General features: G+C 39.1%; 1 protein-coding gene across 1 annotated transcript in view; it reads left to right on the forward strand.

Annotated features, from left to right (window-relative positions):
* znf407 (zinc finger protein 407) overlaps positions 1-16,929 on the forward strand; it is a 247,258-nt gene that overhangs the window by 18,326 nt on the left and 212,003 nt on the right. The window contains exon 4 of the mRNA XM_057835263.1: positions 3,344-3,458. Coding sequence (XP_057691246.1) covers positions 3,344-3,458 — 115 coding nt within the window. The remainder of the gene's footprint in view (positions 1-3,343; positions 3,459-16,929) is intronic.

Raw genomic sequence — 16,929 nt, forward strand, 5'->3', positions numbered from 1 at the left:
GAAACAAGCTTGAATGAAGGGGGAGAATAAAAAGGATCGCGTCAAAGATCGCTAATTGCGAAAAGGAGGTCTCACTCCTCACTTTTTGTTTTAGATGAAACCTTGAAACCTCAACAATATTTACATTTTAACTAACTTATAAAACTAACTTATACATTTTTAACTAACTTATTAACTTATGAATTCTTTGTTCTTTTTAACACAAAGGCATGACATCATGTAGAAGAGAGTTGACACAGTGGCTGAAAATGGCGAAACTTCAGCTTCTCCCCCTCAAAAAAAAGTCATACAGTATATATTTTTAATTTTATTTAGAAGTGTTCTTACTTTTTTATAGCAATTATTTTGTTCTTGCTCTATTATTGAGCAACTTGAGCTCTGGCTGTGGGTATAGTCTAGGTTCTATTTATTTTAATTTTATATAAAATATTTGTTATTTTTTGTTAATTCATTTATTTTCACACTAATTTATTTTCACATTATATTCATGTTCCAATTTGCAAATATGTTCTGGGAAAAAAAAAAACCTGTTCAATGGAAAAAAGTTTTTTTTAATTAAAAAAATTTTTTTTTTTTTTAAACCCATACATCTCAAAATTTTGGAGCTATAATTGCAATACCGCGATACCGTGAAACCGCGCGCGGTATTTTTGCTCACGGTTATCATACCGTCAAAATCTCATACCGGTACATGCCTAATGGCACAACTATGTACAGATTTCCTTTCTGTCCCCCCATAGCGCCTTCCTGCTAGCTGCTTTCTCCTAATAAATAAAACCTGATGATAATCCACAATGGGAGTATACCATTGTAAGGACACTCAGATTTCTAGTCTGTGTGTCTAAGCAGCTGAACAGGACAGGTTAAAAAATAAATAAACAATTAAATAAAGAATGACAAGAGCCGTAGTAGTCCGGTGGCATAAAAACAGTTTAGGATGTGCAAGAAGTCACCAGTTTTGAGCAATCTACAGTAATTTAGCCCTGTAATACTGAATGCATCCATTTTTCATCTTTCATATTCTATTTAGCAAAAAACTCACATGAAAAAAAAAATCATATTGCAGCCAGGGAATCAATACTTATTCAAAGAATATCCTGTAATAATACTGGAGTAGAGAGATAAAAACAATGATGACATTTTGTGTTGCTCAGTCTGCTCTGGTTGTCCTGGGAGAAAGCTTCATTGTTGTTGTCTTTGTTGCCTTTTCCTTTTTCTGAATCTTCCTCCTCCACCAAATACTACTCAAACATATATGGCTGTATGTCACAGGCTTCTTTTGAATGGACAATATCCATCCATCCATTTTCTACCGCTTAATACGGAGTCGGGTCGTGAGGTCAGCTCTTTAGCAGTGAAGCCTAAACTTCCCCCTCCCCAGCCACTTCAACAAGCTCCTCTGGTGGGATCCCAAATAGTTCCCAAGCCAGCTGACATAGTGTCTCCAGCGTGTCCTGGGACGTCCCCAGGGCATCCTGCTGGTGGAACATGTCCAGAACCCCTCTCCAAGGATGCATCCGAACCAAATGCCCTAGCCACCTCAGCTGGCTTCTCTCAACCCGTAGGGCACTTGAAACGGAATCACTGAAAAAAATATCCTCCTCCATTGTGCTCAATGCTAAACTCGCTGAAATATTTCCCCGAGTGATCTCATCACCAAGATAGGGACGCGGGAGCGTCATAATGACAGGAGGAGCTAGACTACAGATTTAAAGACTGATTGCTCATCATTTGCGCTATGCCCAATGTTATAAATAGTTGCATTGTCTTAATATGTGGATGGAGGATCAACTATTTATTAAATTAAAGGTTCACACACTTTTTCTACCCCTAGACCATGACCTTTTGCTTTCAGAAATGGCTACATATTTCTCAATTACTTATGCTTTTTCTCTATTAGAAAAGTTGCCTCTTGTTGTGACTGACATTTAATGATTTGAAGCAAATAATATTGCACACACATTTATATTTTAAAACTAATTAATAATAAATAAACGAATGTGTATGTTACAAAAAAGAGCGGATGGAAATGAAAAATCTAGCAACACTTCGAATTAGATGACAAAATCAGAATTAACAAAATCTTAATCACGGGTAAGTGCATTCCTCAGGGTTTAGAATTTTCTTGCATTAACTGAGAAATAGATGAGGCATTTTATCCAAGGGGTGCACTGCTGTTGATCACCAGAATTTTCCTGAACTTTTTAAGGATAAGGTCTCATGAATATACAGTATTCCTTACAGTACATGTTTCACATATACTGCAAAGTGAGTTGATTCATTTTTCTTTATGTAAATGATTGATGGCAAGCAGAACTTGTGCAACTCATGTAATTGCGCTCCAACCCCAGAGTTAACAGTATTAATTGCAATAATTCGGAAAAAACAATCACCCTTCAAAACCTGCTTGAGTGATTAGCACTTAAGTGACTGAATGGCTGGTAGTGAGCAAACACACAAAATAGATTTATTTATTTCTGCCTTGCCATTTGGAGTTGAATAAAGGATAAGAGATGCAAGAATATTGATAGATACATGCTGTACATATAAACATATACAGGTAGTTCCCGGACTACAACGTACACGACTTACGTGATTTCGACTTTATGACACCCGAGTCTCATCCGCCATTTTGTTTTCAGTCATTTTCTTTTAGTCACAGAACAGTGTCTTGTCTGCTATCTTGTCGCCAGTTTTTATTGTATTAATATGACGTATAATACATGTTTGTAAAGAGTTATTTGGAGATTTGTGGGGTATTTAAGGGTACAGAAAGGATTCATTCCAACTTAAGCGGAAATTTGGGTTATGTCGCAAGCGAAGGAACGGAACTCGTTCGTAACCTGGGGACCACCTATTTATGCATGCATATAACACACACCCGCACACAGGGTGGGGCAAAAGTAGGGCTACAGTTAAGTTAAAACTTAGACATTTTGCATTTATAAGACATTTATTTCCTGTTTTGTTTTGTTTTTTTTCCGTTTAAATTTTTTTTAACCAACCTATAAATTGTATCAGTAAGACATCAGTAAGTAGTACTAAATAAAGGTTCTGCTTTATTTTTGTTAATTTATATCTAAAATATGATTGTTGAGTTGAAATGGATAAGGAAGTAAATACTTTGCTCACCCTGTTGCGTGTTGTTTGATGCCAATTAGACTGAAGACCCTTTTTTAAATTCTGAAATCAATCTTTGGTAAGAGAAATACAATTTGGTCAGTAAAGGTAGTATGTACTTCACATGACAGAAAAACAAAAACAAATCATCTGGAGTCTTCTTGAATACTAGCACATTTTTAATTATCAGGTGGATAAACTTTAGACCTTTTTTTTTCTACAGGTTCAAAGCCATTTCTATGTAAAATCTGCCACTTTGCAACAGCTCAGCTTGGAGATGCCAGGAACCACGTGAAAAGGCACCTTGGCATGAGAGAGTACAGATGTGACATCTGCGGGTGAGTTTTACAATCTATGTTGCTTGTATGGTGTGGTCAAGTGATCAAGTTTTGAAACTGAAGTTCATAAACTGTGATTTGTTGCATCTCTCTGCATAATTTTAACATTCCTTTACGGAACCATGACTATTTCCAATTTTAACAATTTTAAATATTACATACTTTAATTTGATTAGTTAAAGACTAAAAATGATTAAATGATCACCTGCTGAGTTTTAACCAAGTGTTTAGGTTTTAAAAACTACAGTGAATTATTTGCTGGAAGTCGGGAAAGGTTTACAAGTGTCTATTTTGCCTTAGATGTTTGCAAGAGTGTCTTTGTATTTAACTGTAACTGGTTATGTACACCTTTTCGGAATATATGTAGGTCGTACCTAATATTAGTCGTACCAACCCCCAAAAAATGAGGAGGAAAAACCTACAGTATATACAGGATTTGGACGGGTCCTTGAAAATGCTCAAATTTCACTGTCGTGTTTTCAAGGTATGAAAGATGCTTGAATTTTGCGTAAAGTCCTTGAAAATGTTTGGAAGTGTTAGGCACACAATATTCCTCAACACCTTGTCTAAAAATATACATTATTAAAAGAAGAAAATAAAATAAATTCGCTTCATCGCTGCTACACTCTCGTTCTGAAGTTTCTTTCCCTTGGTATCCCGCACGACATTGTCGCTCCCAAGAGTACAGTGCATTTGAGTCTGTGTGTGAGTAGTTTGGATTTTAATCAAGCATACAATATACAAATTAAGACGTATTTAAATGCATACATGTGCATTTGATGTGCTTTAATACAACATTTTTATCGCACAACCAGTTCCTCTTTATGTCACTTTTTTTTCCCGGAACGTCCACACCCACTTTGCCAGTCGCCGTTTAATCTGGCCGGGAGCCACTTCGTGCTGCTTCGTTGCCGCGAGGACTCGGCCTACTAAACGGCCTCTCGATGGACTCCCCTTTTTTGACAAGAAAAAAAAAAGGTTTTAATAGCCTTGTAAAGAGCTTTACTAGTTTCAGAGAAAAGGTTTTTTGTTGTTGTTGTTGTTGTGGTGAACTACAGTTCCACAAAAACGTACAAGATATCATTTAGCTTAGCAATTGGAGGTGTGAGAGTCGTTTTTCCAGTGTCCCAAACTTCAAGACAGAGCATTTTTCAAGGTTTCCTCAGCTGTGACTTGCGTCTCTATCCACAGAACAGCTTGCTATCACGCCAGCACCTCTGCTATTGGACAGTTTGACACAAAACGTTCACTGTCGCAGGGAACACACCCTCCTGGAGGATTTCAGAATCGGCACCTTTCAAACAAAATTTCTCCAGCCTCTGAGGTTGTAGAACATTTTGGAAGATGTCTGTGTACTTGTGAGAAGGCACCATATTTTATTTCTACCTCATTAAAAAAAACAAAAACGGGATAACATTTAAAATGTACTGGGGGAAATTTCATTTTATCAGTGACCATAAACAAATACATTTTAGTGATAACTCTAAAATGGAGAACAAGTCAGATAGGCTGCGATTGGCTGGCAACCAGTTCAGGGTGTCCCCTGCCTATGGCCCATAGTTAGCTGGGATAGGCTCCAGCTCCTCTGCGACCCTCGTGAGGAAAAGCGGCATGGAAAATGAATGAATGAAAGTCAGATAGGCATCTGTTAATGTTATATATATATATATATATATATATATATATATATATATATATAAATATTCAGATAACTTTAGCATAGAAAACACAACATAACTCGCAAACTTTCGATCTCACTCCAAATCACCAAATCTATTAAAGTCTTTATCTTAGTATCACTTTTGACAACTGCGCCAACTCTCACATTTTCAGTACGAAAAAAACACATATAAATCACACCTGACTATAAGTCAAAGGTTCGGCCAAAATATTAAGTACAATTTGACTTATAGTCTGGTCGGCATATGATATACATACACTACCCTTCAAAAGTTTGGGGTCAAAGCGACACCAAACTTTTGAACCATAGTGTATAATATGGGATTTTTCATTATGTACAATACAGTTCAAAAGTTAGGAGTCAAAGCGATTCCAAACTTTTGAATGGTAGAGTAGAAACGAGGGTAAGTCAATAGTTATCTGCACTTTTGTTCTAATTGCTTGTATATTGGCTGTACGGCTTTGAATGCATTTTCGGCCTCTAAATGGCACCACCCTCCTTGCTCGTGGTAGGTTTCTGCATTATCACCTCAGTGCGCTTTGCATTGTTGGGAAGTAAAGATGGCTGCATCACTATCCATTTGCACCAAAGAAGAACAGCAATCTGTAATATGTTTGTTGTGGTCGGAATTTGTACCAAGAGCTGAAATCCATAGAAGACTTTTAGTACAATACTGGGGCAATGTTTTACCACGGCGTCGTGTTTAGCTGTGGGTTTTACAGTTCATCAGTCAGACAAAAAGAAAAGTCAGATTTATAAGTTGAAGGAGCTGGCTTCTTGCAAAAGCCTCTTGCTTTGGTTGCCATAAACTACAGGAATCACACGTTAAGGTTTCCCAACTGGTCAGGTGGTCAGTCGGATTTCTGAATCCGTTTTGAATTGGGTAGTGAAATATATGATAGTTCATTGACATACTTTGTAATGCAAGTGACTAGGAGTCTGTAAATAAAAATATACATTTATTTGACTTTCAAGTTTTGAACGTCAAGCTTGTCTGAAGCTAGAGACTTCAAAGACGAAGAAATATCTAAAACATATTCCCTCTGATGAAGTAGATATATATATACGGTACCTCTGTATATTTTTCAGTAAATGGCTCCACTCAGTTCATTTTCAGGCCAAGTTTGTTCTACTAAAACTGGCTGGGTGCTTGTTTCAACAATGTTTGCAAACATATTACAGCAGACGCAAGCAAGCTTTGGTTTGAACATTGCTTTTCCTTTAATGAGAAGAAATGCTCATGTTTCACAAGCTCTCCAGTGAAAACCCCTCTTCTCCCAAGTGCTGCAAATGTGACACTTTACATACACACACATACATATGGAACAGTTCTCCAATATGTCTTTAAATGGCACTACTAAATACAGTCCCTGGTTTCACAAATCATGCGGACAGGGGAGCCGAGTGCTGCCAGAGCTCGCCATTGGTGACGAATCGGCCCGGTGTGCGCTTTCATTACTGACTGATTACCAGGCAGTCTCTCATCTTGAATAAATACGAGCAAACAAAGAAAACCCTCCGAAACACACTCATTAAGGACAAAACCACTCATGCAATTGCCTCAATTTTTGCTGTTCGGTAATTTGTTGTTAATTCAAAATTAAGTAACTACTGGATGGCCACATAGCGAGTGTATTGTGTATTGGTATTGCATCCTTATTTTTAGGTTGACCTAGCAAAATGAAATTATTCTGATGAAAATATCCATTTTCCAATGTTGCTAATGGTCAGGCAATTTTTAATCAATCAAAACTGTAAGATTTCATGTCTTTAATTTCCTTTTATTCATTTGAAGACCAATTATTGTATTGGTTAGCACTGCAGCAGCTGTATCTCTTCATGATGGAATTGGCTGATTTTGAACTGTCGAAACCTTTTTTGGTTTCTCTACCTTTTTCTGGGCAGATGATGTCATTTGGCGTATTCCGACAGATAGGGACTGCGGCACTTAGTTCCTATAGCCTTTTTCACTCCTACTTGAGACACTTTCGAACTGTAGGAACCTTTTATAGTTCCAGTAACCTTCTCGGGAAGACATCATTTGTTGTGTTTGGACGGATATAGACCCTACTCACCTACGTCACAAAATGGGCGTGTCGCTGTTTCCGGCCGCCATATTGTACCTATTTTTTTAGACCTATTCTCATTGTTTTCAATTAGTCGAGCAAGTTATAGAGCAATTCATGGAAGCCCCGGTGTTATCTGACGCTGTAAACTCATTGGATGCGTTGCATAAAAGGCGTTACGTGGAAAAGCTTCAGTTTATCCATTCGCCAGATCCGTATTTGATGCCTAAATCGATGTTTTTCGACCAGCTGGCTTCGCCGTCTTTGCCTGACATCTGCTATCCTGATATTTACAACTATCTTGTCTACACAAAATCAGCCTATTCTCACGAAAGTTTGAAAAACTTTAAGAGCTTGGAGGCTTATAAATGCTACGTTGCTGGTTGGGTGAAACAGGTCCTCGTACACAAAAATTCGGCAGGAATCTTGTGCTTGGAAGGTGAGTTACGAAATTTTCAATTCAAAATCTTTTGTTCTTGCTAACATCCACTGTCAAGTCTAATGTATTTTATGTCATTTGTCACTGGAGCTAGGGCTTTTAATGTTTATATGGTTTAGCGATAGCACTCTCACTACATACATATATAATATGTAATAAATATGAAGTGCGATAGCACTACTCCAGATTGTCCCTAGTTGAATTTATTTTTTGGCTTTTGACCTCAATACTGAAATTGTAAATTAATTGTATGACAACTGTCTGATTATCCCCTTGTAATTATATATTTTCAGGTAGTTCATTCACAACGTCTGAGTGTATGTTGTCGGCGATTAGCCTAGCAATAATCTTAGTTGTGGTTGTCAGCCCAAAACCCTCTAAATATGTATTAAATGCATCTTACCAGATATAAAATGACTACTACATAATCTGTGGTAGTCGTTTGGAGCCCAGCTTTCTCGTCGAATTGCAGCAGTCAATCTCGGTCTCCTCTTCGGGTCTCTCGGAATACGGTAAAACTTCAAGTCTCTCCGTCTATCTTCTCTGTTTTTGCAACCGACCGCCGCACACGACTTCACCATTTTGATTATTAATGTTAACAGGCAGAAAAACACGCCATAATAGGAGGAATTTACGAAGCGCTAATGCATTAACATGACGAGTATACGGACAACATGGCGCGGGGGCGTGGCTGTGACGTCACGTGAGTAGGGTCTATAGAACTAGGTAACGTGGCCCTTAGTTCTTTGAACCCCACATTGCTCCTGGTGCTGCGTCACCAGTAGGTAGATGGCGATGTAGTGTAAAGCGCTTTGAGCACCTTGAAAGGTGAAAAAGCGCTATACAAGTATAACACCATTACCATTACCATTATAGCCTTTTTTTCTGGTTCCATTGGAACTAAATGACATAGATGTTTTTTTTTAAATCAGTAATATAGTAGCTATGCCTCTTCAAATTTATGCTTCTCTTGCAACACCCACCATTAAAACCCAAGCCAACCAAGCCAACCAGCCCACCAAACAAAAAACAAAATCAACCGACAATAACAATCACAAAATATGGACTGCTCCTGTAGTAAATGGATTGATTAGTAAAAGCTCTTCTTGCTGTATACTTTACGGAAGATATTCAAAGGAGTTTCGAAGGCTTGCAGCAAACTAAAAGAATTTCCAGCTCGCTGCACAGTAAACCATGGCTTCCTTCACATAGCAGAGCAGTGAAAATCAAATAAAAATGTGAAGTGACTACCGGCATAAGTAATCATTATCTTAACCACAGTAATGCTACCTCTCTGTGGCTAACGGTAGCAAGCTAGCGTACTACTTGCTTTTGGACAAGGCTAAGCTTTTTTCTTTTGTATCGTATGTACAGTTCATTACGTTAAGGCTGTCCATCGTTTCCGATGATGACAATCCATCTCTAATTTTTTGGGAGTCCACTTCATGTGCCTGTGTAGCCCAATCCGAGGTGTACAATGCTTGCCATAGGCAGAGCAGGTGAGGACATTGACTGGGAGTGTGGCATTGGCTTCCTGTCTCTTTTGACGTTTCCTTGTCCGTCGGTCACCTTGGTCTTCCTCATGTTTGTGGACGCAGTGTTGGAGGAACTGCCGACAGATGGATCGTTGGGCTACAGTGGTTTCCAGCTGGATTGGGTTTACACCACCTTTTTTCATGGCAGCATTCACTTGGTCTGTCCAGCGCTTTTTTGGCCGTTCTATCGAGCGAAAACCAAGATGGAGCTGGCCATAAAGCACTTTTCGGGGCTAGCGCTCCTCTAGCATCTGAACTACATGGCCTAGCCAACGAAGTTGGTGCTGCGTGACTTTAGCCTCCACATTGATAAAGTTGGTTCTACAGAGTATTTCAGTGTGGGGGACTCTGTCCTTCCAGGATATCCCCAGGATTCATTGTAGGCACATAGGCACCTGATGTGTGCGTATGTACAGTATTGCCAGTGTAATTCACATGCAATTTGTGCAGCCTTTTTAGAGAAGCCACAAACGATAGTGGGATAGTACCAGAAGTGAAGACCCGAGTCCCCAATGCCAGCCGCTACAGCCCAGGAAATAAGTCATTTACCTTATTTTCACAACCATACAGCGCACCTAAAAGTCAAACATTTTCTCCGTAATGGATGGTACGCCTAATAATGTGGTGCGCCTATTGTTTGGACTGCATACCAAAATGTGTCTTTCTGACTGAGCAATTTTTGATAAAGCGGACGTAAGTGAGAGACACATGAGAATCTTAAAGGGAGAAGGTTGCGTGTAATAGGAGCCGTGCCCACAATAGCTGTAATGTTCGAGAGTGTGCATTAGGCTAAACAACATTGGTTTGACGAACAACCCTCAGAAATAGCATCTACTGCGAAGAGACACCCTTACGCAGCCCAGTTCAAACTCAAGGCTATCACCTTCGTGAACCAAAAAGAAACTGCTGATTTTTAAGAGATAGACGCTGCATAAAGAATAGTTGAGGTGCCGTGTTTGATGGAGACCTTGCCCAGCTGTTCAATTCAGATCCAGAAGATGAGGACTTTGATGGAGTAGTTTGTTAAATTCTTTAACTACAATTGAACTCAGTTTAGCTCCCACTGCCTTAAAAAAAAAAAAAAAAAAAAAAGGCATACTAGCGTGTATGCTAGCGTATGTTTTTCATGCGCCCAAAAATGCTGTGCGGCTTGTGTGTGTGTGTGTTAAATACAATCCTTACTTTCTTTCTACGATGTCTGTGGTGGAATGATTCCTTAATCTCCTTCCAGTATATTTTTTGTGGGCCGTAAATTTGTTCAAAACCCTGCTTGTCGACTCTGTCATTGTTCACATTTCTTACTAAATTACTTCCCAAAGCTGCACATTCTGAAATAGAAGTGAATATATATTAATTAAGTTGATACACCCATTTAATTCAGGACACTTATATGTTGCTGCAAGTGGCTCTCTTTCATGAGCAAAAACAAAACAAAAAAAACCCATTGATAAATAAATAAGTACTTGCTCAGTCTGGCAATAGTAAAGTAGAAAGAATGATCTATAGCTCTGTGAAGAGCCTACTCTGTGTGGAGCGTTGCTTCTTTTCTTTGCCGAACCCTTCCTATCACCTTGTTATGAATTTACTTGTTTCCCTTGTTAAACCTGCAGACCACAAAATTACCTCTGGCCTAATAGTCAGTGAATGGATGTGTTGCACGCGCACTGTCTACTGCCTTTGAATTCTTTTCAGAAGTGCAAGGAAGTTGTTGATGGGTAAAGATCATATTGTTGTGGCATTTAATTAACTAATGCAAATCTGAGGCCAGAGTAGATTTAGAACTCTTGCCCATGCTGCCATTCAAACTAGAGAAGGCTTGTCTGTGTCTTACTCATCACCTTTCGACACTTGCCTCACCTTCTTGCTCCCCCTCTTTCACTTGCATTCTTGTCAGTGATCTTACCTTCAGTATCTTTCTATGTGTGTCTTTATTTCACAACAAAGAGATCCGTTTTTAATTTGCCTATAAAGAACTCCTAAGGTGCAACAACAGCAGAAAACACAAATTGGCTGTTAGCATGCGCGATAAGATTTCTCATATTTAATTGGTTTAAAAAAGTCCACCAGCATGTGAAATGGTAGGTTCTTGTGTATTCCTCCCAGTGTGTTTTGTCCACAGTGGGGCTTGGTCATTTAATGAGCCTCCTCTTCCTCTACTCCATCATCTACACAGAAAGGCCCTGCATTCAGCATTTTCACCCTCGTGCTCTCTAGTCCAGACGGACATCCAGTGTTGTTGTAGGTGTTAAATTATGCATAAACAATCTAAATGCTTTGAGGCATTGGTTTAATATCAGCCCTCAGCCTAGTCCTTACAAGTATTAACGCTATCAAAGGCATGGATTGTCCTCTTGTGGACTGCTTTTTTATTATTATGAGTCATAAACTGTGTGTCACTTCAGGAATATAAGCAAAACTTTAAAAACTGTTGCATGGATCTCAAAAGTTTGCCGAGTTTGCAACCGTCTGTTTTTCCTGCAATTGAGGCATTCTTTCACCCTTTTCAGTTTTCCTGACTTAGTGTTGGAGAAAAATACACACACAAGCACCCCCCCCCCCCCACACACACACACACTTACATATATAATATGTAATAATCATGATGTCACATTTGGACGTGTGATTTGACTGTTAACAGGATAGGGCTGGCTCATGTCAGGGTTTTTATGTCCCCTGTCTTGTGAGATTGTCTGGTCTGTTCCCAGAATAGCCCATCAGTTCCGCCCTGTGTGGCTCATCCGCAGTAATGTGCATTAATGCCCGGGCCTGTATGAGTACTGTGAGGCCTGGCACTGACAGTCGAGGAGCATCTTAGCTTGCCGCTTATCCAGAGAAACTGTCACTTAATACAGACCCTCTATTGTCTAGTCACGCCCCTCTCCTTCTCCTTTGACGGGATTCTCTGTAATCCTCAAACAGATTTTTGGTTAGAACTCCCTGAAAACTATTTTAATGTTTTCCCCCTTCTTCTCTCCCATTTAAACATTATTAGTTGTTGAAGATGAAGAGAAGGAACCCTACGAGGATGATTATAATGTCACTGCACTGATCTCCCACCGTCTTGCAATAATTGTATATCATCGCTTCATAACATGTCAGAGGGACACATCGATGGCGTGCAATTTAAAACAGCAGAATATAATACACAGAATTACTGCCTGTCAGGCCTATGAACAACACATGCAGTGTTTGAGTTACACTTAATAATTGCGTACATTAATGATTTCATTAAAATCTCAAATTACCCCTCCTCATATTTAACAGGAGCATCAGACACTACTCCTTTTAAGCTTAGTAATTCTGCTGGAGTTTAACAGCTTTACTAGTAAATGTTCAATGTGTCCTACTGCTGGTCCATTCCATGGCGTTGTCGAGCAAGGACAGTATCTTTTTGAGAAATATCTTTGCTAGAAGGCTTAATGGACCCATATTTTTAAGATATACATTTAAATAAGTCACTGTAGTCTGTATAGTTTGTTCCTTTTCCCTTAAACCTCGAATTGAACTTTTTAGGTCTTGTCATATAGATTTCAAATGTTTGGCTTTATCATTACTGTCAGGAGGAGGTTTGAATTGAATGAGTCTGTGTTTGGGAGCATTGTCCTTTTCAGTTTCAGTTGTCCCTTTAACCAAAATAAACACATTATGCTTTGATGCATTTAACTGAATTTAGTACACCATTATTGGGGATGAAATGAATAACACTAAAGGTCATTTAGAAAATAATGCAGCACGGCTGGCCTGGAAAGGTTAAGTATGTGAATGAGCAGTTCTGGTGATAACAAGGGCTGTGTATGGCTTGGAGAGCTTGGTGTTCTGGTTTGACTCGATACTCAGTGATCGCTCTTTATGACCAAGACAGCTTTACAGCCCGTTACCCCCCATAACACGATAAAGTGTGGCATAATGGATTAGATGTGTTTAGTAGCCTTGGGCTAATGTTTGGAAAATTTATGTTTTTTGGAAAAGAGCAAAACACACACATACATGTGTGCACTTACAGTAGAAAAATGCAGGCGAAAAGAAAAAGAAGAAAACAATTCTGAGAGAATTATAGATCACTATCAACATATTCTTCATGTTGGATCTGGGTGATGAAATATTTTCCCTGAATGTCGCTTTCTTTAGGATGCTTTTAGTGTATGGTTTGGCTTTGATTAGCACTTCTTAATACTGTAGGAGAAACAGTGTTTGTGTTCCGTGGCAATACTACAAACTTTTTGTTTTTCAATTATTCTCCAAGGCCATGTAAAGGAGATTAACACCATTTGCTTGGTCAGTCTTGGTCTGTTGTTTAAAGAAAGTTTTCCAAGTGGACACATTTACTGAGTGCCAGAGACAAAGAGAGAAATATTCTTCATTACCAATCCTATTTTAATAAGTCCACACAGAATTGTGAGTTTGGGACTTAATAATCAACACCTTTCTGTTAAATGAAAAATATCAAACATGGAGCAAATTATGGAGAAAAAAAAAAGCTAAACAGTACCAGTAATTAAAATAAAAACTCAGCAAATACGATGAAAGAAACTTTAAGCAGCAGAATTGTTCTAGCAAAACTGCATTATTCGGAGCCACTTGTTTCATGTTATATTGTGGGAGGAAGAAAGACGTTAATAAGTGATTAACAACAGCAATTAAACCATGATGAGGAAGGCAGATGGAAAAAAAGGTATGTAATTAAAATGTCAGTCCTCTCATTGTCAGAAGTGTGAGAGTCATCCATCGTGCATTTATTAAAATGCTCGGTAGAGGAGAAGAAAAGAATACTGGTTGATTGCAGCAGCCCAAAGTGCCTGGTAATCTGCCCGTGGATAGTGCAGAAAAGGTTGTAACTCATGTTTAAGTGTTGAGCTCTTGTCATTGGAGGTTCACCGTCATGTATTTCTCTGTTGACGCCCATAGAGGCAGGGAATATTTGGCAGTCAGGAGTAATTTAACTTAATTAATGGGATGCATATTTGATGGAGGAATAAAATATCCCGGCTCAGCAAAGTGAAGAAAGGGAAAGATTTAGTGTGAGTTAAAGGTGGAGGGGAGAGTAATTTGTGCATTCAGTTACAGGCTGCTTGAGAGACAGAGAGGGAGGGAGGATAAAGATGGCAACTAAGGAAATAGCAATGTGGACACCGAGAGATGGATGGTAGACACGAAGTTGAGCTGATGGGTAAAGGGGAATGGGCTGCCCCTCTATTGAGAAGCCATAAGACTGACAACTTGTGATTTAATTAATATCCAGACGGAAGCTCTCCCTCAGCAAACCGACACATTACTCTGGTTTGCAAACCTGAGGCAGTCTGCTGCCAAAGCCTCTTTAATATTCATGGGTGTGGGGTCTTTAAAAGGTTTTCCAATAGCAGTCTTGTCCCTCTACCACCATTCATTTTCAAGTAAGTCTTTACTATGAACACAGAAGCTTTTCATCACTTACACTAACATAGCAAACACAGGACATGCACATTTCCCCCAAACAAAACTGCAGAAACGATGTCATGTAACACTTGAGATTCCGTGACACTTGTTGATTTATATGCGTATAATAATGTTTTCATGGAGAGTCACTCACCACAATATTTGATATAATACTGGAAATTGGCATCAGGAATACTTCTAGCTCACAAAGATGATGCTTCAATCTTTGGCCTTGATTCTTTTGTTCACCCGTCTCTGATAATTTTGTCAAAGCAGTACGGCAGAGGTAAATTGTGATCAGTCATTTGACATCATCATAATTGATCTGATGTATGTGGTGGAAGCACCACAGGAAATGTGAAGTTAGTTTTGGTTCTAAGGGAAGATCTCCTTACTTTCGCCTCAAGTTCATAGCTATTATGATCATGAAAAACTACTCCAAACAGGCAATTTTCAATGAGATGAGGCCAGAAAAATATTCTGTCATTAAATACTCAAAGTGTTCCCATTCTGTGGATGACATTTAGATTGGGGGGGGGGGGGGGGGGAATAAACAGGCCCTTGTCATTCACCTTTTATTCAAAATGCTTGGATTTTCAAGTTCACCACACATCCACACACCCAATGACTTGATGGCCACCTAGTCCTTGTCTTATGATACGGAGTTGAGGGTATTGGGAATACATGTATCATTATTTTGAAGTCATAAAATTGTATCTGCATCGGAATGTAAATGAAACATGTTGGATCCCCTTTTGCAACTCTCAGGAACAATTGTATGCAATTTTTCTGAATTAGTTTTGAATTATGTTTTCAAAACGGGCTGTTTAAACTCCTTTTATATTATTCCACGTTTTCTTTTTGTCTAAGTTTGGCCCTCAAACTCTGCAGACCATTATGTGGCCTATTCCTTTAGGCTTCACATCACAATGTGTATGATTCTTATATTAATGAAGCAATATTGACCATTGTCTCTGCAAAACAGATAACAAGCCATGATAATTGGATAACATTAGTGATGTGAACGTATGTTTGAAATGTACTTTGTCTATACAGTGCCCTCCATAATTATTGGATTTATAATGATTATGTGTTTTGTAGCTTCTAATATATTTTTTTCTAAATAATATGGGACCTTAATGGAAAAAAAGAGAAAAATCCAACCTTCAGTACAAGTGGATTTATTCAGTGGGGAAAAATCCCACATAAAGAAATCATTATTTGACATCAAATAATGTGTGTCACAATTATTAGCACCCTGGTGTTAATACTTTGTACAACCCCTTTTGCCAACAAAACAGCACCTAATCTTCTCCTATAATGTTTCACAAGATGGGAAAAGACAAAAAGAGGGATCTTCAGCCTCCCAGGGCCTTTGGAAGCGAAACAGCAAAACAGTGTGGTGAAACAGCCCCACAGCATCACTGACCCACCCCCATACTTCACAGTGGGTATGAGGTGCTTTTCAGCATGTGCATCTTTCGTGGCACGCCAGACCAACTTAGGCTACGTTCATACTACAGGTCTTACTGCACAAATCCAATTTTTTGTCAAATCTGTTTTTTTGGCGTGCCCGTTCAGACTGCCTTTGTCCATTGAGACCATTCAAGTATTACGCATGCACACTAATTCGCAGTCCGACAAGCGCTGAGCAAAACGACCTGCATGCGCAGAAGCATCAAAACAAACGAGCACACATGCTGGCTGTCATCCGTCATTCCAAGGATATCTTATTTTGCTTTTTAAAAAGAGGACACAAATAACAGACATAAATAATCCCAGTTTAGGTTTATATTCAAAGTATATGGATCGATAGCATGCACGCACTGTCCGTGCATGTCAACACACATACGCGCAGTTTGCCCCGACTCTCGGCCGTGTAAGCAATGTTGAAATATTGCTTATATGGAGCAGACAGAAAACCGATCATTCTCAGGCTTATCCTCAACCCATTTTTATTTTTTTATGACTGTTGTCAAGTCCGACCCTTCCTAAAAAGCCGTGTTCAAGGCAAGCTATGTGCTAATAATGCACAGCGGCACCGCTACCGTGGCGTCTCTCTCGCTTTTTGATGACGTAATTGCTGCATGAATTCCGATTTGAGAGACTGGACAGTACAGACCGACGCGACAGTCTGGAAGAATGTGGCCCAGATCGGATTTGAACCACATACGAAAGTGACCCAGATCGGATTTGAAATGGTCCAGTTCTATGTGACTTGACACGTTCAGACCGTCAAGTTAATGCCTCACTCGAGTCGGAAAAACACGAAAAAATCGGATTGGTGCATTAAGACCTGTAGTATGAACTAGGCCTGAACGATATTGGAAAAAACTAT

The sequence above is a fragment of the Corythoichthys intestinalis genome, chromosome 4 (assembly GCF_030265065.1).
Source record: "Corythoichthys intestinalis isolate RoL2023-P3 chromosome 4, ASM3026506v1, whole genome shotgun sequence".
Lineage (NCBI taxonomy): Eukaryota > Metazoa > Chordata > Actinopteri > Syngnathiformes > Syngnathidae > Corythoichthys > Corythoichthys intestinalis.